Below are 24,107 nucleotides of genomic sequence, written 5' to 3'. Positions count from 1 at the left end.
TGACCCTCCCACAATCTTATTCGCTTTCAGTGGGGCCAGTTTCTGTACATCTTCCACTACAAGTTCAGCAAATTTTTATGACCAGATTTCCATATTTGGGAATGTTTATATTTAACTTTTATTGAATGCATGAAACATGTTTTGTTCTGTTTTTGAAAAGCTGAAAATAGCTTGATGTTTGTAAATTGTGAGACATGTTAGATCAAATTGATATATAGAAAAAAACCATTTTGCATTAACTTGTATTGGTAGCTAACAACAACACTTTCCAAATACAAATTTAAGTATTTGGTATTAATATAATTGTGCTATATTTGTTATATCGGATGAAATGCAATTTTAATTATAATGTGTTTATGTTCGTATACTCCAAATAATCATTTTAAATAAGTAAATATAGGGTAATCATGTCTATGGAAAGTATCCGTAGGCATGTTTAATTGCTTGTGTACCTCATATGGATCAGGGTCTTTCTAAATTATTGCATGATTGTTAATGCCTATGTCTGATTGTGTAAATATGTTCAAAGATACTTGGTTAAGAGGATTTTAATATTAAAAGATAAATTAGCATCTTAACTATAACCGGGCATCTTTTGCATTTATTTTAACGTGTTTATATTGTTTGCCTTACCGAGTTTAATATTGTCTATATATTCGTGCGCTAATTTTATTGTGGTTGTTTTGTTAAGACAAAGCGCATATCACTAATGCTGTTGTTTTTGTTTTATGATATATGTAAATATATAAACATGTTTATTTTGTGGTATGTATTTCCCAATCTAAGTGTAATGTTGCATTCTCAATAAAGTACATTGTTATACACGTGGAATAGTATTGCTAAGTGACAATTTGTTGTCGTTACAAATAAAAAACCGCAAGGATGTGTCGTATCAATTTATAGCTTTCCCCTATTGAAACTGGTGTAAAAAACGTGACCTTGAGCTCATTTTGTTTAATGTTAACATGCCAATATATATATATATATATATATATATCATATAGCAAAGAAATTGTTCAAACAGTGTAAAAAATGTGTATCTTATACCCTAGCGCTTTTGACTACACGTCTTCTTCAGGGGTGTAGACTAGATATGAGTTAACGATTCCCCAGTGCGAATGCACAAAAGAGGTTAACTTATTGGCTTTCAGTCTTGTTTTTTTTAGTTATGTGTCGTTTTATTTTTTATGCCCCCCTTCGAAGAAGAGGGGGTATATTGCTTTGCTCATGTCGGTCGGTCGGTCTGTCGGTCCGTCCACCAGGGGGTTGTCAGATGATAACTCAAGAACGCTTGGGCCTAGGATCATTGAAACTTCATAGGTACATTGATCATGACTCGCAGATGACCCCTATTGATTATGAGGTCACTAGGTCAAAGGTCAAGGTCACGGTGACCCGAAATAGTAAAATGGTTTCCAGATGATAACTCAAGAACGCTTATGCCTAGGATCATGAAACTTGATAGGTAGATTGATCATGACTCGCAGATGATCCCTATTGATTTTCAGGTCACAAGGTCAAGGTCACGGTGACCCGAAATAGAAAAAATGGTTTCTGGATGACAACCTCAAGAACGCTTAGGCGTAGGATCATGAAACTTGATAGGTAGATTGATCATGAACTTGCAGATGACCCCTATTGATTTTCAGGTCACTAGGTCAAGGTCAAGGTCACGGTGACCCGAAATAGTAAAATGGTTTCCGGATGATAACTCAAGAATGCTTAGGCCTAGGATCATGAAACTTCATAGGTACATTGATCATGACTCGCTGATGACCCCTATTGATTTTCAGGTCAAAGGTCAAGGTCACGGTGACCCGAAATAGTAAAATGGTTTCAGGATGATAACTCAAGAACGCTTATGGCTAGGATCATGAAACTTCATAGGTACATTAATCATGACTGGCAGATAACCCCTATTAATTTTGAGGTCACTAGGTCAAATGTCAAGGTCACGGTGACCCGAAATAGTAAAATGGTTTCCCGATGATAACTCAAGAACGCTTATGGCTAGGATCATGAAACTTCATAGGTACATTGATCATGACTCGAAGATGACCCCTATTGATTTTCAGGTCACTAGGTCAAAGGTCAAGGTCACTGTGACAAAAAACATATTCACACAATGGCTGTCACTACAACTGAGAGCCCGTATGGGGGGCATGCATGTTTTACAAACAGCCCTTGTTTATTTATTTATTTATGCATATTAAAATTGTGTTATAGACTGACGCCCGTTTATTTATTTATTTATTCATATTAAAATTGTGTTATAGACTGACGCCCGTAATATAAATTATATCGATGTTATAATGAAAAATATTATAATTTGCAGTGAACGTTTTGCATTCAGTATTGGTGTCATATTTATTCTTCGTTTTATGATTATGTACATACACTTATTAAAATTGTGTGTTATAAAATGGCGCTTACAATGTTTATTATATCGATTTAACATTTAAATGATTAAAATGGGAAGTTAGAATTTAGTGTGAAGTTGTGTTTATTTTTATATGTCGTTTTTATATATATATACACATACACAAACATATATATAAATATTTAATATAATATAATGGTCGTCGGACCATTGTGTTTTTGCTTCTATACAAAACAAAATGATATTGTCAAACGAGTGGCCAGATTCGCTGAAGTGTGCTTGTTCAATGCCAGTTTTGTTTCGCAACATATTGTTTCTTACATATACTGCACGTCATCAGGTATGGGGCATTTGCAGTTTTACAGTTGTGGTTACCTTTAATGGACGAAATGGCACTAGATGTGGCTTTGAATGTATTTGATGGCGCATCATGTTGCATATTTTGGGCAACGCATGGTTTTGATTCTCCTAGAACAGCTTCTTCGGGAAGTTGGTGTACTTTTGGCACGTAACAGTATGGGTCTTCTATATGCCAAATGGGCTTTTCAGGAATTATACGTTTAAGCTTGCTTGATTTTTCGATTGTGGTCTAGTGGCGGTCCAATGATGTCTTTTATTTAAGGTAGCCCTGGATGGTAAGTGACCTCAACCGGTATACGAGTGTTTGGCGTTTTGCTTTTGTATTTGAGTAGGTCTTTATATATATATATAAATAAAGCCGCGCTCTAGGGAAAAGTGGTTTATGCACGTGCGTAAATCGTCGTCCAAGATTAGCCAGTGAAGTCCGCAGTAGGCCTAATCAGGGACGACACTTTCCGCCTAAACATGATTTTTGCTAAGAAGATACTTTATTTTACAAGAAAAAAATCATAGAAGACGGAAAGTGGGCATCCATGATTAGCCTGTGCGGACTACACCGGCTATCTGGAACGACATTTTATTGACATGCAATTAAACCCCTTTTCATAGAGCAAGGCCGATATATATTTATGATATGGGTAACAAACAAACAAGTACTTCTTCGACTGTAACAGGAAAACGAACACCGTTGACGTTATGTTGTTCATTGATTAAAGAGATAATTTTATGTCATACCATTGTCCTCTTATTGTATAAACTTTACAAAGTACGCGATTGTTCTGCTCAATAATAAATCAAAACACAATGCGCATTCGATCCCGAACTGTCGGCTGCTAACATTCTCTCCGGTGCGCACGTGCAGAAAATGGACGACAATTAGTCTCACTCACTTTTTTACTTCACATACTTCCGGTCCGCGTTAAACATCTAGAGGGACGCGTGGTTTGTGTGTTTTCAAACAGGCGCTTAATTGGCGTGAATCAAGCGCCTCTAATGCAGTGACCAGAGCGACGCGCTTAATTTGAAATCCAGATTTGCAAGGCTTAATCGATTCCAAAATAAACAAACACGCGGACAGACAAAACATGGAACGCCATTGATAGTCTGTTCACGCGTGCCTTGTACGTATGGCTTACAAATGGAGGAATTTAAATATGAAAATAATTCAGCAGCGATCTTTGAAAACGGGGCTTTATGCATGTGTGTAAAGTGTCGTCCCAGATAAGCCTGTGCAGTCCACCCAGGATAACAAGGACGATACTTTCCGCATTTATTGCATTTTACATTTCAAGGAAGACTTCTTCACGAAATCTAATCAAGGCGTAAAGTGTCGTCCCTGATAAGCCTGTGCAGTCAGCACATGCAACGACACTCTCCTCATTAACGAAAGTTTTCGTTTACAGGAAGTTTTTTTTATCGAAAATCCAGTTCTTGCTAAAAGTGGCGTAACGTAATAACTTAACGGACCTCAAGGCTAATCGGGACGACACTTTACACACATGCATTAGGCCCCGTTTTCCAAGTGCGCGGCTCAAGTGTTTTGTACCTCTTGCCGACGTCAAATTTTGCAGCGGTTATTCCTGAAGTATGCTTGAAAGTATACAAGTTATTTCTGTGTTGTAATGACTTTGATTTAGAAGATGAATACCATTTTAATATGTATATGCCACTGAGTTAAGAAAAACTTATATAAGCCGCTCATTTTATAAAACCCATCTGTATATAATTTCCACAACTTACTAGTTTCATGTGACAAATCAATAATTTATAATGTTTGTAGATTTATTAAAGAAGCTTTTGTTAAAAGAAATACAATACTTAATAATACTGTTCATAAAACTTCAGTACCGCCTTGAAAGAACCTAGTGTTCTTACCATCGATTGTATTTATTAGTATTTTTATTCTTTAATGTTATCTTGTTTTGCCTTGTTTCGAGACAGAGAATAGTATGTGTATTTAAGCATGCAGACAATGTACAATTGTATAAATCTGAATAAACTATCTTTCTGTCTATATGTCTGTCTGCTTTCTTCAAGCCTCAATTCCTATTGGAATTTAAGGGTTTAGATGGAAAAAAATTGATTTGCTTAATTGTTTGCAACACTCTTTGAGGGCACAACCGTGTGTTAACGTTGTTGTTGTTGTCTTTTACAGCAAACCAACTAAACTTCAAGGCATCAGAGAAAACGTAAAGTGCACTGTTAATCTTAAACTCTACTGCTGTAGTGAGAATTCGGCATTCGCTTTGTCATGATCATGAGAAGTACCAAATCAATGTGTTATTATTATTAAGTCTCGTGGCATAAAGATATATCATTGTGTAAATTATATAACCTTACAGCTATAGACCTTTTTGCACAATAAGCAAAAACTGATTAGGGCGCGAAGTAACGTTACTCGCAGAATTCCAGAACGAGGCTGAACGTGTATCCATTCATAATAGGGAACTTAATAAGTATGATAAATTTCGTTTTCTGCAACTGTTTTATACCTCGATAGCATTTTCTAACATTTTATATTAACTTTGTTTGATGTCCCTATCTTGTCGTTGGTATTGTTTAAGTGTAAAACACAAAATTGTTAAAAACTGCCAATTTTTGTTGTATGTTAAAATACGTTCTTTAAAGGGATCTTTTCACGCTTTGGTAAATTGACAAAATCGAAAAAAGTTGTTTCAGATTCGCACATTTTCGCTTTAGTTATGATATTTGTAAGGAAACAGTAATACTGAACATTTACCATGGTCTAATATAGCCATTATATGCATCTTTTGACGATTTTAAAACCTAAAAATTATAAAGCGTTGCAACGCGAAACGATTGAATAATTTGGAGAGTTCTGTTTTTGTCGTTAAATTTTGTGAAACTACGAAGATTCCTTATATAACGTATAAAATACGTCATGTATGTGTACTCGGCGGAATAGCTCAGTAGGCTAAAGCGTTTTTACTTCAGGACTCTGGCAGGACTCCAGGGGTCACTGGTTCGAAACCTGCTCCGGGCAATGTTCTTTTCCTTTTTTAAATTTTATTCTTGATTTTTTACTGGAGCTTTTACGATCCAATGTTTACAGTTATCAATATAAAGCATTTAATGAATAAGTTAAAAAATGCCAAAATCTGTGAAAAGGCCCCTTTAAAGGGGCCTTTTCACAGATTTTGGCATGTTTTGAAGATTGTCATTAAATGCTTTATATTGAAAATTTTAACATTGGATATAAAAGCTTTACTAAAAAATCAAGAATAAAAATTTTTTAAAGAAAAAATGGTAACCCTCAGCAGGGCTCGAACCACTGACCCCGTGTGTAAAAAAATCTCACACTTAGACCACTCGGCCATCCTTCCGAATACAATGACATGTGTATTTTATACTTCATATTACCTATCCTCGTAGTTTCACAAAATATAACGATAACAACAGAACTCTCCAAATTATTAATTCGTTTCGCGTTGCAACGCTTTATATTTTCGGGTTTTTAAATCGTCAAAGGATGCATATGATGGCTATTTTAGAGCATGGTAAATGTTCAGTTTAACGGTTTCCTCACAAGTATCATAACTAAAACGAAGATTTGCGAACCTGAAACAACTTTTTTCAATTTTGTCAACTCACGCAAACGTGAAAAGGCCCCTTGAAAGTTAGGAACGTTTTTCGTGGTAAACAATATTATCATGTTCATATATGTTCATGACGCCAAAGTGAATAAAGTGAATAAAAACATTTCACACCATATGATGAGGGGATGAACATATCCCCCACGGAGGACTGTCGTCGTTTATTAAGTGAATTCGCGCAACAGTCTGACCAGAGAGTACGCCAAGCCGCCAGAGGGCATTGGACCCGCAGATAAAATATGAACGTATCAAATATGTGTGAAAATCCCATTAGCCCGTCACCGCGGTCCCCATATGAGATATGTTCTCGACGCCATGCCAATATTTACCACAGTGATAAACATCTATAGACAAACGGTAAATACGTCGATATTTTGTTGATTAAACCCGCCGTTTATGTAAACCTACATTAACATGACATGTTAAATAAATTCTGCGGCACATGCATATATAGCTTTGGCAATGGTGACCTTAACAAAACCGCATATCGCATAAATTACTTCGTCTTTAGATAAGTTACTTTTGCAATAAACATATGCAATGATATATTTAACAAAATCTCACAAATAACAACAAACGACCGCATGTTGGTAAAAAATGTAAACGATATGTGCTTGTCTCATGTTCACACACATACTATTGCTGACTGGAATATTGGGTTCAGGAGTTTGTGGTTTTAACTAGTTCTTTGCAGTCTTTATTTCAAATTGCAGTTATATTGTAGCGTTTGATGACTTTATAAATTGTTCTGTGTGAGTTTGAATTTCACCGTTAACTATACAATTATATAGAACGCTTTAAAAGAAGATAGTAGTAACAGTTTTTAACTATTAAAATTAATAACTTTGTCTGAAATAAAATTCGGGGCTTTTGCTTCGGCATAGTTAATATGAGGAGCGACATGCAAAAATGGGTCTTAACCGTATGCGGCCTGTTTAGCTCAAGACCAGCCTACACATCCGAACAGTCTGGTAAGGAGCTACCTTATCCGCTTACTAGGCCACGAAACCTTTCGTGGATTTAAAGGGACCTTTTCACGTTTTGGTTAATTGAACAAAATTGAAAAAATTGTTTGAGATTCGATTTTTTTATTGTAGTGATGATATTTGTGAGGAAACAGTAATTCTGTACTTTTAACATGCTCTAAATTATCCATATTATGCATTCTTTGACAATTTTAAAACCTGAAAATTAAAAAGCGTTGCAACGCGAAACGCGTGAATAATTTGAAGAGTTCATGTTGTTGTCGTTATATTTTGTGACACTACGAGGATTGTTTATATGAAGTATAAAATACGCTTGTCATTGTATTAAATCAGCACTCATGGTATGAGCACGGATGGCCGTGTGGTCTAAGCGTTAGACTTTTACTCCAGGGATCAGTGGTTCGAGCCCAGTTATGGGTTACTTGTTTTTCTTTTTGTAATTTTATTCTTGTTTTTTTTTTTACAAGAGCTTTTTTAGATCCAATGTTTACATTTATCAATATAAAGCATTTAATGACAGACTTCAATGCATGCCAAAATATGTGAACATGTCCCTTTAAGATTTTGATTACACGGCGCGAATGCTAACGCTGGTCTTGGGCTACGCTTGGCACGTATCACATAATGCACAGTTTCGCATGACTCGGCTCCAATCTTAGATGATGCACATAATTTGGACATTTAGTACGTTATTGCAAGCAAAACACAAATTGTATAACTTCATTGTCGGATTTCGAAGTTTTCTACGATGCTTTCGTTTTGCAACCAGGTAGCATCACTGTTTTTTCCGTGCACTTTTGTTTAGTGAAACTATATCTTCTGCGATGCAGGAGGTGTCTTTATACAAACTTTATCTTAGTATTCACTATTGAGCATCCATGTCATACTTACTCATCAAATAACATCGTTATATCTTTTTAACATCTGAATTTAGGCATTTTCATAGCTAAAAAGGGATACAAACCCAAACAAGTAAATAGTATTGCCCGGGATAGCGACGTGGCATACATATCAAGCGACGAATCTTGTGTATCTAATTAGCATTTAGGTGTCATATACATAAACAAAATCATGAAAGAAGCGAGGGTCTCATTATGAAAATAGTTATCATAATTCTTGCGGTCACTTGAATGCATCAGAACACAAGAGGAAGTCAGCAACACAACGCCTCTGGCTTCGGCTACGCGATCGCTTGACTGATGCGATCGTATTTGCAAATTATTAATCATACCCTATGTCTCTTTTATTCTTCTGTTTTTCTTCTATAGTATGTTGGCAATTTGAACTTTCCATGGCAGCAACTGAGCGATATTTATCTGATCTCTGACATAAGCATTAACTTTTTATGAAAAAAAGTCAAATAACACTGAAAAAAAACTGACAAATTAAACTTGCCTGTTATTAAAAATAAAATGTAAAGCATAAAGCTATGGGACATCAATCCAGCGACCTTTCGTGAATGATATATATGCGTGATTACAAGCGCTCGAATTAGATTCAGTTTTCACGCGCATAGGTAGTTTACTAAAAGTTGCAAATGTGATTCTAAAGTTCAAAACTTGTTACAGAAGTGAACATATTTAGCTAAAAAGCAAATGTGTCACTAATCGTGTTTACATAATTTAAAGTGGAAATGTGTGACACACAGAACACTCAAGTATTAAGCCTATAAAGGTTTCCGGAACAACGGCAGCCGCACAATCGGCTCAATGCGGTTTTTGCATTACCTTAAGAATCGGCACGTCATAAATTTGCCGACCATACAAATGTGCAATATAATCGGGTGCCAATGTCCTGTCCGACCAATTTTCGGGGTGCCGAATATCCGGGAATGCCAAAAAACGGCTCACCCACTGGTCAAGTTTATTATGCCATAAGTTCAATTAAGCCTGTCGTTGATGAAACGGGCTTTAATGCATGAGCGTAAAGTGCCGTCACAGATTAACTAGTGCAGTCCGCGCTGGCTATTCAGGGACGACACTTTCCGCTCTGATGTTATTTTTTTTAGTCTCTTTTTAGCGAAAATCTAGTTTACGTGGTTAGTGTCGTATCTGATACGTCTGTGCGGACTGCACGGCTAGACGGGAACGACACTTAACGCACACTTATTAAGACCCGTTTTCACAGAGCGCGGCTCAATTGTATTTATGAATGCATCTTGTCATATCTGCATATGGAATGTTAATGTAACAATTCGGAAGCGATAAAATCAATCGTAACGCTCGCAATTTAAACACGGGAAGTCAAGTAGTGAGTAAACAACATCACGCTTAAATGGCAATGTCAAAATATGTTTATGGCGGGAAATTATATCAGACAGATGCTTAAATTTACTTTAGTAAATACCACGCAATTGATAATGTAAGAGTAATCATTATCAAACCCGTTTACTCCGCTCGTCCTCTCTTCATCGCATTAACGTATGTACTTAAGTCTGTCGGAAACAGATAGCTAAAGTATCAATGACATGTAAATGTATATGTTATTCGTCTGATTTGTCGTTGAAATAAAAGTTGGTTTGTTTTCGTTGTCGTGTGCACACGCTTGCTCGCCATTCCTATGTGAAACCTATGCGACATCTCTTGGTTAATGTTGACAATTTAAACTAAGACTTCGACACTTAGTCTGTTATCAAGTATTATGCAAAATAGATCGAAATTGGTTGTTTTAAAGTAACATGTTGTGTGTTAAGTATTTTTGCGTTTTTATTATTGCGGAATTCAGTAATAGGTCAATAACCACATGTAAAGCTTCAATGATCTACAGCCGAACACGTGTCTCGATACGTAAACTATAATAAGATCGTCATCAACTCTTTCGAAACTAGTAAATACATCATTATAACAGACAGTAAATCATTTCCACTTTTTAAGCGTGCAATTACATAAGTTCTTATTGTCAAGTAAATAGTGAAACATATTAAACTGTCGCATGCATCAAAGATCATCAAGGCGAAGTTACGCTTGCATTTTCTGAACAAGCGAATCATGGCAATAAATAGTTTTTAAAAGTTGTAAGAAATCAAGGTAATTTCATGCCAACATTTTAGTGAAAAGTGACATGTTTTATTATTTTTATTGTTGAAATCAAAAGCATTGGATGCTTAATCTAGAACGTCAACGTGATACATCGATTTCAAAGATATGTGAGCCTTGTTCTGAGAAAATTGGGTTTAATAAATGTGCGTTAAGTGTCATCCCAGATTAGCCTGCGCAGTCCGCACAGGCTAATCAAGGACGACACTTTCCGTCTAAACTTGATTTCCGGTAAAGAGAGAGTTCATTGAAACTAAAAATACCATAAAAGCGGAACGTGTTGTCCCTGATTAGCCTGTGCGGACTGCACAAGCTAATCTAGGACGACACTTTACGAACATGCATTATGACCTATTTTCTCAGAACGCGACACATATTATTATTAATGTGATCACAGCTCTGTGGAAACAGACTGAATTAATGTGCGTAAAGTGTCGTCCTTGATTAGTCTGCACAGGGACGACACTTTCCGATTTCATCGTGTTTTTCCTCTTCTTAGCGAAACTCCATTGGGCGAAAATGTTCGTATTTGATTAGTCTGCGCAAATGGAACAGACTGATCAGGGACGACACTTAACGCACATGCATTTAGTCCCGTTTTCCCAAAGTTAAGCTCATGCTATCTGTGTGTCGTGTACACTTGCGCCGCAACAATGATTTCAACACAATCTCTTTGTGTAAATACGCACTGAATTTAGTATCTCTCAGATGTGGAGGTAGTCTAACAACCATCGATGTTAAGAAAATACATGTATGTACCTTTGATTGAATATTATGAATGACTAATCAAGTGTCTTTTATTGAAAACATGTGTGATTTATTACATTCGAACTCCCGCTTCAGTGTCGAAACAGCAATAAAAAAGGGCATCGGAGTCATCGAAGTTCAAAGTGGAGCCATTATTAAATTGAAGATGATTTTACCTCCTCCGCTTTATTACTTGCGGTCGTTCTCAAACGTACATGGTTTGGTTTACCTAAAACTCGTGGCTTTGATTTTTATCTACGATTTAACTGATTTGACATTAGTGCGATATCGACCCCCTCTCTGAGGTAGAACGTGGAATAGATACAACTGTTCTACCCCTCTCTGATGTAGACCGTGGAATAGATACAACTGTTCGACCCCTCTCTGATGTAGACCGTGGATAGATACAACTGTTCTACCCCTCTCTGATGTAGACCGTGGATAGATACAACTGCCCCTCTCTGATGTAGACCGTGAAATAGATACAACTGTTCGACCCCTCTCTGATGTAGACCGTGGAATAGATACAACTATTCGACCTCTCTCTGATGTAGACCGTGGAATAGATACAACAGATGAAGCAATTAGTAAACCCAGTGGTTATCTTGTCCATTTGACAACGGTATCAAGATTGTGACAGATACCGCATGAATTTAAAATACAATCTTAGCGCTTTTATCACATATAGTGCATGACATTGATAATGAAATTATGTATTTGGTATTAAGTAAGTTAATGTGTATTGATATGCGTTCTTATAAATTAGTCATCGACCTTAAGATAAATGTTCGATTTAAAAGTGGTTATTTTACGTCTTGAATTATAGATATGATTTTTGCAAGTAACACCATTATATCTATCGACCCGTTATGTCCGTTATCATCGTACAGTACATCACAATTATCAACAAGTATGAGATAAGTTTCGCCCGAGATAACAACTTACCCGTGTATCACATGAACTTACACGCTTCGATAAAATTCTCCAACACTTACCTCCGACACTTCATGTATACATACACGCACACTCGGACGAACGCAAGATGACAGATCCGCGCCATCTTGTGTACTGGTCACCGTTGCTAGGGGTCATCTGGCTGGGGTCAGTGTGTTGCCAAGACGAATGCATAGGGCAGGACCAGTGCTCGTGTCAATACTCAGACGGGCGGGGAGTGTACTTGAACAGCCTTGGACATACGGACGGCACACCCGCGTGAATCGTGTTTTCATATGTTTAATATCATTGCCGTTTTGCGTTGACCTTTCTTTTGAGAAACTTTTTTTGTAAAACGTGTTTTCAATAAAACAGTTTCTCGCTGCAAAAACACACTTAATTATTCACTATGCAAGTTTATCAGTCACTCATTAAACCATAAGATCAATTAACAAATTGATAAATAAATTATCAGGTCACTCACTCGCTCAGTTACTCGCACACTCGCTATGCCACTCACTCACTCGCTCAGTCACGCACTGCTCGCTCATTCACTAACTCTCTCACTCAGTCACTCACTCGCTCAGTCACTCACTCACTCGCTCACGAACTCAATATCTCGTTCGCTCGCTAGATTGATCGACCGATCGCTCACTCGTTCGCTCACGCACGCATGAACTCACTTGAATATAAATTGACATGACGCCTTATCAGTGATCGCTCCGCCCACTTAATCACGTGGCTCAGCGGGAAGAAAACCTAGACAAGCTAACACCAAAATCGCTTCTTTGCCTATAGACTGCATATAGATTTACGCGATATTCCGGATGATTTTATGGACTTGTTTAGCACCAAATTACACTTGTAAAGGGGTTGATGCCATTTAGTTATTCTGCAAATGCAAAAAATAAACGATTAAAGAGAACATCAGCTATTTATAAAGAGTAAATCGGTACATTAAACACGCTCTCAAACGCTTGCGCGCTTACCGAAATCGAACCCGTTATTACGTGTAATGGTGGTGTTTGCAATAAATTAACACTTCACCGGTATTTACCCGTGTTATTAACAAAATTATTACCGAAACATTCCCCCCTTCCCGTGTATTTGACACGAAATAGCGCTTTATAACTGGGAATTCGGTGAAGTTTTGCGCGCTTTCTGACGCCGGGTGGGTTCCTCAATCCACATGTTATTGCGTATAAAAGTGATATTTATCATATTAAACATTGCTTATGGGACATTTATCAATCACTATAATTTAAAGCGCAAAAACAACACAGTAAGTTTGGACATTGTCTGATATAAAATTAGCGTTTTACGAAATGGAATACGGTCAGGCTATTATAAATTAATAAGGCTACCGATATCAGACGCTCGCGCAGGTACCGACTTCCCCGAAGTTACCGCATTTATTGGTTAACTAATATCAGTAATAATAACTCTTTTACAATAGCATTTATCGATACGTCTTTATTTAAAAACAAAACAAAATGGTTTTCACTTGTTTCTGACACACACAGAAACGCGATTTTTAACGCGGATTTCGTAAAGTTACACGAATTGGGTACCAAAATTCTCAATTATTTTACATGCACACGTGGCATAATACATACTTAATAATGCTTAGTTATTGCTTATATGACATTTCAAGTTTGTGAAATAAATTAATGTTCTATAAAGGGGATCTCGGTAATTCTTGAAGCTTTCACTCGCTCTTGTCAAGACCGCATTGCCGCGTTGGAAATGGTATAAATTTAATTCATCTAACTTATCTTTCTGGATACCAAATGTCAGAGTTGCATTAACCCTTTTTACACCGTTTTTGCCATATTTCATTTCCGTTTTTTAATCCGAACAAAATAAACGAAACTCGTTTAAAAACTGAGATCTAGGCATTCGAGCTCCTAGTGTGGATTAAAAGCGTTTATTGGTGACACCACATGAGTGCAAATGTGTAGATACCGTTAATAAGATAATATATCACATGTCACCTTCAAATAACATGTATGATGTCAATTAAGTGCATTACTATCAGAATAATATAACACAGCATGAATTAGGCTTCATGCTGGGTTTTATTTCTCTTTAAGTAATGCAGATGAACCTCGCTTCTGACCTAGTAACTGGTAAAACTATTTTAAAAAAGTGAAATATTATGTGATAATCAGATCGATAACATAAACTATTTAAATCTGCTAGTATATCCGATAAAAATATATTATAATTGTCTTTGACAGTGTTGACGTTCAGTTGTTCGTGGTGACGACCGCATGTATTTATACATCTCTTACACTTCTCAAGATCTCTTTTTGGCTTTGGAAACGATATAAATTAAATGTCACCAACTAGTCTTTCAGGATATCGATTTTCCGAGTTACATAATCCTCATTGACACCGTTTTATCATTTTTAATCGTTTTTTTTTAAAGAGGAAAACAAAGAAACTCGTTGGAATAAAAGTGAACCTAAACATGTAGCTTGTCTAGAAAATGGCGGACAGGTCGTTGCTAACGAGTGCGCCCGATTAATCGATCGCTGATTGGTGAATCAATTCTAGTGGGCGGAGCGATCATAGATAAGGCGTCATGTCAATTGACTCATTGCCAATATTAACAATTCTGAGCATGCTATAAACATTGTATGCATTTTTATGGATTTGTTGTTCTTGTTTTTGTATTGCTGAATAGGCATAAAATAATGATTTCTCCATTTTTGAACCATAAAAAGGCATTAAGCTGTCAATGAAAGACGTAACACGTAAGTTAGTTTTTCGCTCGTATTTGTTTGCTTATTTCTGGCAAATAATAAAAAACACAGAGCGAGCGATGTCCCTTTTGTAATAATAAATATTGTATTTAACATGGTCATATGACATGACATCTAATTAATTTACATGCACGTGACAGTCGGCCACGTTAAATATAATTTACAGCGTAATCATGTTTTTCCCCATTTAAATGTATTTGTCAAACGCGAGGTCACGTCGCTTGTCACTACCTTAGTCTTGCTAACGTGCTTAGAATCGCCTGTATATGTGACATTAAGTAAAAGTAATTACAACATAATAATTGTGTCCCTCTTCTCGAAACGCATACTGTGAAATAAACATCCCTTTTTTATCCTATTGAAAATCGATAGTATAACAACGATCGTATAAACATTAGCTTTATACTATCGCTATTTTTAGATCAGATTTGGGTTTTTCCGAAAATTGGTGAATCTGTTTTTGTCAACAACAGAAAAACAAAATCGTCAAAAAACGCGATATTTTACAATTATTAATCGAAAATAGGGAGGAAATAATAGGATAAATAGAATATTATGTGAGTTTGGGATAAAGATCAAGTTTATCATGCTCGGCACGAACCATGATAGCGCTCGGCAAGCCTCGCGCTACATCGGTTCTAAGCCTCGCATGATAAACTTGATCTTTATTCCAAACTCACATAATATTCCATATATTCACAAAAAGTGAAAATTATTAAATTTGTAATGTGTGTTACGATGCAGTTCTGAATTCGGCGGTAACAATGTTAAGAAAATACGTAAACGACGATTGTTGTAAATTCGTAGTGAATATTCAGTATTGAATCGTACACACAAATGAAATAATATAAAACATATTAATGCGTGAATTGTTGTTATAACATAATGTATGTATGGGCCTTGTTCTGTAAAAACTGGGCTTAATTCATGTGCGTAAAGTGTCGTCCCAGATTAGCCTGTGCAGTCCGCACAGGCTAATCAGGGACGACACTTTCCGCTTTAATGGTATTTTTAGTTTCAAGGAAGTCCCTCCTTACCGAAAATCAAGTTTAGGCGGAAAGTGTCGTCCCTGATTAGCCTGTGCGGACTGCACAGGCTAATCTGGGACGGCATTTTACGCACATGAATAAAGCCCAGTTTTCTCAGAACAAGACACAATGTGTCATGCCCGACAAGTCAGGGGCAACACTCTCCGCCTCGATTTGATGTTCATTTAGAAAGGACTTCATTAAAAAATCGTTATAGCGGTAATTGTCTCCATGATTCGTCCCTACAATGTCACGACGATTAATGAAAATTCGCTAATCATGGACGATACTTTCCGCCTAAACCAGATTTTCGCAAAAAAGAGACTATTTTGAACGAAAAATAACATAAATGCGGAAAGAACCGTCCTTGCGGACTGCACAGGCTAAGCTGGGACGACACTTTACGCACATGCATTATGCCCAGTTTTCTCAAAACGCGACTCATATATTGACCAGCATTCTGGCTTTGTTGTGCAGGTTTAAGGACATTAAAGGAGATGACGGCAGCGTATACTCATACAACCCGTGCTATCCTTTCTCTGAGGGCGGTAGTGCACAAGTCGCGGTAAGTCACCGTTAGCTCAATCAACCTCCACGCAAAGATTTGACTGGAACCAGCATAGCTGAATCAAAACCCTGCCTTCATAACCAACCACTTGATGATAGCTTATCTACGTGGTACACTAGTTTTACCGTTGTTTTTTTTACTTTTTTTAATTTAGTTAACTTTTTTTTTGCTATGAACCTAAACGTATACATTATTTTCAAAATATAAAAAAAATGATACTACTTTTCATAATATAGTACTTAAACAACAACAATAAAAATCCTACCAAATCTTGTAGGATTTTTTAGATGGTCGCTTAGCGACCGTCTAAGGTGGTAAGTCTAAAATTCAGGTCGATACGCCTTAGCTACTAGGAGCCCAATACCCGCTTACTACGCGTATCCGCGCGAGACAGAGTTGTATAATTTATGCAAGAGGTTTGAGTCTCAAGTTATATTCATTCACAAATGGAAACATGATATTAATATCGTGTTAAATGCAATAGTTTCGAACGGTGCTTTTATAGAAAAGAATAAATAAACAATGATCGTATTGTACGTGTCGCGGAGGAGATTGTTTATGAATAAATAAAATAGTCCACTTTCTGCAGCGTCTTCACATGGTTTGGCCTACATTTATACGACATGCATGGTCACCAGTATCCATTTGATATTTGTTAGACGATCCATTTCCTATATTTATTTTCCACAACTAAAATATATTTGTATCTTTATACGCATGTAAAACAGACTAGTTTAGTTTATTTCTTTAAATATTTACAAGATGATACGCATCCTTTCTCATAAATATTTTTTTTTTCAAACCACGTCATGTATTTTGTTAGATTGTATGTACACGACTATTTACCCTATGATCAATTTCTCTGAACTCGATCTTCTAATATATGTGTACAATCGCATGGTTAAGACTGACGATGTACTATGCACAAGTTGTAATAAATGTATGTTCTGTTCTGCCCTTAACCCTATTATGCCTAGCGTCTAGAAAAAAAAGGCCTTGGCAAACAGCGTAGACCCAGATGAGACGCCGTGATTCGGCGTCTCATCTGGGTCTACGCTGTTTGCTGAAAGGAATTTATGTAAGAAATATGCTAAATATAGAAATAAATATACTAGACATCCCTAATTTTGGAAATAAATTGATCCAATTTAGAAGGATTGGAGGGTCCACTATAGGTATAAATGGGTTAAAAGTTCGCCATTGTTTAAGCTGGTGGAGCAAAGCTCGTGCTTGTTGACAAGTTACATATTAAAATTTAAATTTTCCTCTACCTTGGCTTGAGCTTTGCAATTGATTAATAACATGTACATTAATCATGTTTTATCATACCGCTACATTTATATCTACCTGATATATATTGCTGCCCGATATATATTTTATATCAGTTCAACAGGAAATTGGTATATCAGTCGATATGTGTTGGTATGTCATATTACTCGGAACTATAACGTTATCATTTATAGTAAGTAGAATCAGATTAAACAAAACAAACACTTTGATATCAAGATGATCTATATTTAATATACAAGCAGCGACATACACAAAAACAGCAAACACACACACACACACACACACACACACACACACACACACACACACACACACATTATTTTCAAATAATAAGCGCAAGTGCTCATGACGTCATTATTATAATGTCAAACGTCAAATTAGCTAAAGAAACTTCGGCGTACAGTTTAAATAGTATTGACAGACCTGTACGCTGAAGCGAACCCCGTATCGAAAGTCAACCAGAGTCGTAACATATTTATGTCACGCTATAAATCAAAGAAAGCACATTTTCTTGGATACATTTCTACACATATTAGTGAATGGATATAAATTACTGCATCTGGGAATATTTTAAGGTTCAAATATTTCAAATGCATCTTACAATAAAATAACTCTAATCAGTCTGAAAATCACAATTTTGACGCCAGTGTCGCTTTGTCACGTGACGAGTTTTCATTTGGGTACTTTCGGATCGACCTTAACATTTTTTGCTGAAATTGTAAACATTACTTTCGTTTTCTTAAATCTATTATTTGTGATTAACAACTTACGTATGGTGGATTATAAGACTGATTTCAGTGTGAATCAGGTAGTTTTAAATAATATTTAGTTTGAGTTTGTATTAACACTACAATTTGTTTACAAAACAAGCCAGAATAATCTAAAATACCGGGAAATGTCATTCTGAATTTGAAAACACTTGAGCACATGGTATGTTACTAAAAATAGAAATAACGTCATATGAGCGTGAAATCTCGGGAGATTTGCATTTCAAGAAAGTCTGTCACATCGCTGTTTTTCTCGATATGTAAGAGCAGAATAGATAAATTTTAAATGTTTAAGATAGTATTTTGTGAAAGAATATATCAGTTAAATGTGAAAAATGGTAATCTTTCTGATCAAGTGGTTGATTTTGGCCAATAACTGCATATAAAAGCTGTTTTGGACTGGTCTTTTTTAACTGTCAACTTTTCGGGAATTTCTGGTTGACTTTCTAATGGGGTTGGTCCATAACTATAAAGTCGCGCCAGTCAAAAATCATAACAAGCGACATTTAAAGTTATGGTAGCCAGAACTAACGTCAAATATGATAATTTTTATTTCCGCTAAAATTGAAGCGTCGTAGAGATTGTTTCCCTCATTGCTTATAAAATAGGTAAGAAGCTACATAACTCATATAAAAACATTTCAAAACCCTAATCCTATAAGATTAGCTCTGTGTACTCATATCTACGTTGTTTCGATGTACCCGTAAAGTAGACTCACTCGAAAATGAACATCGCCCGGACCGGACTGTTCGGTTCCAGCGATTGTCTTTTTTTGCCTAATTGGGAAAAGTATTGGTACCGCGCCATTGTCGCAAAAATGTGCGAAAAACACTGACATTGGGAAAATCAGCAATGTGAATGGGAGGTAGTAAATTCCGCCATTTTACGAAACTTTGAGTCACCTCGAACTGTCCCCAAGTATGTGCGTAAAACTACTATAATTTGGTCGAAATCAAAGAAGATGGCGATACTAATATGGAGCTGAAAAGATATATGTCTAAATTATATTTGCATTCACTAATTATTAAACTGAGTATTGCTTTACAAATATTCATGTTCTTAGGACCGACACGTGTAATTTAATGGTTATGAAAAAAAAAAGAAAAAACAGGCTGTAATTTGGTTACTTGAAATGGCTTAAAAACCTGACTTTTTGGGGGTTTCTTTTTTTATTTTGGATGCAGAATATCATTGGAAATATGCGAACAAAAACAACAACAGAAAATCAAAAAGTCATATCGCAGGTCTCAAACTTTAATTAAAATTGGTAAACGAATTATTAAGTATAATGATATTGAACGTGAATTTAGCGTAAGTATTCACGGATACGTTTTAGTATATTTTCCTACCCGGATAAAATTGTAGTTTACATAAGAGTACCCGGGGTACGTTTAAGAAGCACCCGAGCCGACTATGACCAATCGAGCTTTAAGCAATATATGGATCAGCACACCAGGTTTCTAATAAACAGATTTCAAAATGTAGTCATAAAATAATCAGAAAAAGCATGATCACGATCGCTAAATTACATTTAAAGCGGAAGAGAAAATTGACTCTTTCGAAATAGTCACTTCATTCGAATGGTCGCCGGAAGATACAAACTGATTTAGTGTAAAGTAACCTTTAACCTCTTGAAATGTGTCGTCTGCTCCAGGCTTGCCAGACTAACACTATCGAGCAGTCGAGTGACATTGGCGACCAGCAGACGGCGCAGTTAGGCGCGGGAGATTCCGGTCTGGAAGTTGGATACACGGCGGGTCGCGGACTGCTCACGTAAGTTCTTATTGGATACAAGCCCGGTCACGAACTACTCACGTAAGTTCGGATTGGATACACGCCCGGTCACGAACTACTCACGTAAGTTCTGATTGGATACACGACCGGTCATGGACTGCTCACGTAAGTTCAGATTGGATACACGGCCGGTCACGGACTGCACACGAAAGTTCTGATTGGATACACGGTGGTCAAGTTTTGATTGGATACACGGCTGGTCACGGACTTATCACGTAATTTAAGATTGGATATCCGGCCGGTCATGGTCTCCTCACTTCAGTTCTGATTTAGTACACGGTCGGTCACGAACTCCTTACTTATGTTCTGATTGGATACACTTCGCGCGATGGACTTCTAAGGTAAGTTCCGATTGGATACACGGCCGGTCATGAACTCCTCACTTAAGTTTTGATTGGATACACTGCGGGTCATGGACTTCTAACGCACGTTCGGATTGGATATACCGCGGGTCATGGACTTCTAACGCACGTTCGGATTGGATATACCGCGGGTCATGGACTTCTAAGCACGTTCGGATTGGATATACCGCGGGTCATGAACTCCTAATGTAAGTTCGGATTGGATACACTGCGGGTCATTAACTCCTCACGTAAGTTCTGATTGGATACAGTGCGGGTCATTAACTCCCCACGTACGTTCATGGCTCGTATTCATCAATCAATTCTTAGACATTGATATAAGAATAAGAATATTCTTTAAATAGGAATATCTAAGAATGTGCTTTAATTTTGATTTATACAAGCAAGTCTCCTATCTGATAAGGCCCTTAAAATTCTCAGTTAAGATGTATACGTTAAGTTGTTAGACTCGTTCACATGTATACGTGAAGTTGCTTGACTTTTTTCACATACATTGTATACACGTAAAGTTTTTTGACTTGTTCACATATATATGTGACGTTTTCTGATTTGTTTACATAAATCCGTGAAGCTTTTTTTTCCAATTAAATTTAATGTTATGTATAAAAAACTATGGTTTTCTAATCATTCGGAAAGTAACAATATTAAGAAAATAAGTTACATGAAAAATTATTTCTTCGGAGTTTGAACCCGGGTCATTTTGTAGCGAAAACTGCCCGATTGTCGGGTCAGTCAGGGTGTGATTCTTGCTCTCGGAAAACCGGGCCAAATGTATGTGCATAGGGGCTAATAAGGGACGACTCTCTACGCAGGTGCATTAAACCCCGTTTTCCCAGAACGAAAATCAATTATTGAAATTCACCGTTGATGTTTATTGATAGTTAAGGGACAGCGATATAAGCTGCTTTGCATCTGGATTTAACACTTATGTATGTTACATTCATTCATATGTATCACGCATACATACATAACAATTCCAGTTAATCAGTCATATATGCATATACTTAAACTTGTACATAAAACAAGTGATAAACATGCATGTATACATACATGCATAAGTGTTAAATCCAGAAGCGAAGCGAAGCGGTCCTGCGCAGTCATTGTTGACGTACAAGCAGTTACAGATTTTGAAGATGAAATTTCTTTCTGACATTGCAGTACCACTACAGTCCAACTGGAATGTGACATACATGCATGCACACCCATAATGACTGCGCAGGGCGGCGGTGCTTCTGGACTTAGATCATATGTACGTATACACGCATGCGTATCACTGTTATTGATGAATACGTGCATGCTTATCACTCTTATACATATTACACGAACAGTTATCATACATATTTAAATATAAAATAGCTTGTACATTAACACAAGTGATAAACATGCATGTATACACAAGTTCAAGTGATAAACATGCATGTATACACGAATTCAAGTAATAAACATGCATGTATACACGAATTTAAGTGATCAACATTCATGCATACATGAATTAAAGTGCTAAAAATGCATGTATACATAAATTCAAGTGATACACATGCATGTATACGTACATATGAGTTCTAGACCGCCCTGCGAGGTCATTGTGGCTAGTAAAAGCATTTTATGAAATCATTTTCTGAAATTGCAGTGCCACAACAGTGCAGCTGGTATGTGACTTACATGCATGTAAACCCATAATGACTGCGCAGGGGGCTACTGGACTTAACTCATTTGTATGTAGACATGTCTGTTTATCATTCGTGTGTGTTTATGCATGTTTATCACTCATATGTTCGTGCACATGCATTTTAATCACTCATATGAACATATACATGCATGTGTATCACTCGTATGTTCGTACACATGCATGTTTATCACTCATATGCTCGTACACACGCATGTTTATCACTCATCCACTCATACGTCCGTATAAATATATGTTTATCACTTGTATGTATGAATGCATGCATATTAATACTCATATACAAGTTGTGATGTTACTTTATATCGAGAACGGTTTAAAATCGTCACATCATTCAAATATTTGGGTTTAACTTTATTTAAAAACGGAAACTGGTATAAAACAATACAATACAATACAATACAATCAATTTCAGATCACGGTAACATAATACTTCATCCAGTTTTATCAGTTTGTAAATAATATGAATTCCCAACTGAAATCTTGGGATATTATTCTTGAAAAGAACTAGAGATCATTCATGCAAACCTTTTTTAAAGAATTAAAATACACAATTCAATGTGTCATCATATCTTTCTGCACTGTATGACGAATTAGGAATAAACCCTCATTCTATTTAGGTAAATTAAAGATATTGAAATATTGATTCAAAATAATATCATGTACATGTACATTTAATAACAGTTCAAAAAACAAATAACATATGCGTTACTGCTCCATGATGCGGAACGAAACATAACATACAACAATAGAAAGTGTGCTTACCAACTCAAAACAATACTCGAGCTGCTGTCTTTAACGTATGTATGTACTGATCATGAAACCTACAAACAAACATACACTTACAATCTCATCAAACACCAATATTTTGTGCCAATTACAATTGCTATTAAGACCTTTCGTAAATGTTTATGTATTATGTATGTTAAACGGAGCCTCCCTTTAAATGATAACTTTTTAAGTAATGACTTCACGTGTAGGATAATGACAGTCTTGAGCATTGATAAAAGTTTTGATGACTGACAATTTGGAACTACTGAGATGAACAAATAAAAGTTTTTATTCCAAAAAGAAGTTTAAGAAAGTTTAAAACTCCCAAAATAAGTTTATGCAAGTTTAAAACTCCAAAAGGAGTTCATGGAAATTTAAAACTCCAAAATTACATTTAGGCAAGTTTAAAACTCTCTAAATGAGCTAATGCAAGTTTAAAACTCCCAAAATAAGTTTATGCAAGTTTAAAACTCCCAAAATGAGTTAATGCAAGTTTAAAATTCCCAAAATAAGTTTTTGCAAGTTTATAACTCCTTAAATTAGTTTTTGTAAGTTTATTATGAAAGTTTATTACTCCCAAAATGAGAGTATGCAAGTTTATTACTGCCAAAATAAGTTTATGCAAGCCATGAAAAGAGAGATTTTTGTGATCGCGCCTACAGACGCTGACATTGAAGACGGTGTGCGCATGTCCGGGGGCGTGTAACGAGGCCGGGCCGCTGAATCCTTGTACAGGAGGAGGAGGGGGAGGAGGAGGGATTAGTGGCGGAGTGGTGTTTCTCATCATGTAAGGAACAATTTTATTCCGGGTCACCTAATCCTGTGCTGCGCACACTTTGACGCGTGTACACGTAGTCCCTTAGAAATCAATTTGAATTGAATACCTTTATTACTTAAATTAAATTGTAAAGGCTACATGTCCAAACCATGAGATACTAATGAGCAGCAAACCGCATAGAATCTGAACAGCCTGTTAAGTACGTGCAGGCCGCTATCGTTTTATGCTGTTCTCATAAAGCA

At 36.4% G+C, this 24,107-nt stretch overlaps 2 protein-coding genes across 3 annotated transcripts in view; one reads left to right on the top strand and one right to left on the bottom strand.

Moving 5' to 3' along the window:
• LOC127865429 (mucin-5AC-like) overlaps nt 1–457 on the bottom strand; it is an 8,916-nt gene extending 8,459 nt beyond the window's left edge. The window contains exon 1 of the mRNA XM_052405333.1: nt 453–457. Coding sequence (XP_052261293.1) covers nt 453–457 — 5 coding nt within the window. The remainder of the gene's footprint in view (nt 1–452) is intronic.
• An 11,658-nt stretch (nt 458–12,115) lies between these two features.
• LOC127864390 (uncharacterized) overlaps nt 12,116–24,107 on the top strand; it is a 40,215-nt gene continuing 28,223 nt past the window's right edge. The window contains exons 1-5 of one of the 2 annotated variants that reach the window (XM_052404048.1): nt 12,116–12,334; nt 16,329–16,416; nt 20,131–20,249; nt 22,263–22,347; nt 23,750–23,874. In XM_052404048.1, the coding sequence (XP_052260008.1) occupies nt 12,165–12,334; nt 16,329–16,416; nt 20,131–20,249; nt 22,263–22,347; nt 23,750–23,874 (587 nt within the window). In that variant the 5' untranslated portion in view covers nt 12,116–12,164. Of the gene's footprint in view, nt 12,335–16,328; nt 16,417–20,130; nt 20,250–21,790; nt 21,882–22,262; nt 22,348–23,749; nt 23,875–24,107 lie in introns of both variants that reach the window. The other variant, XM_052404047.1, reaches the window with a different exon arrangement.

This window comes from Dreissena polymorpha, chromosome 1 (assembly GCF_020536995.1).
Source record: "Dreissena polymorpha isolate Duluth1 chromosome 1, UMN_Dpol_1.0, whole genome shotgun sequence".
Lineage (NCBI taxonomy): Eukaryota > Metazoa > Mollusca > Bivalvia > Myida > Dreissenidae > Dreissena > Dreissena polymorpha.
This window is presented reverse-complemented; position numbering and strand designations above follow the sequence as displayed.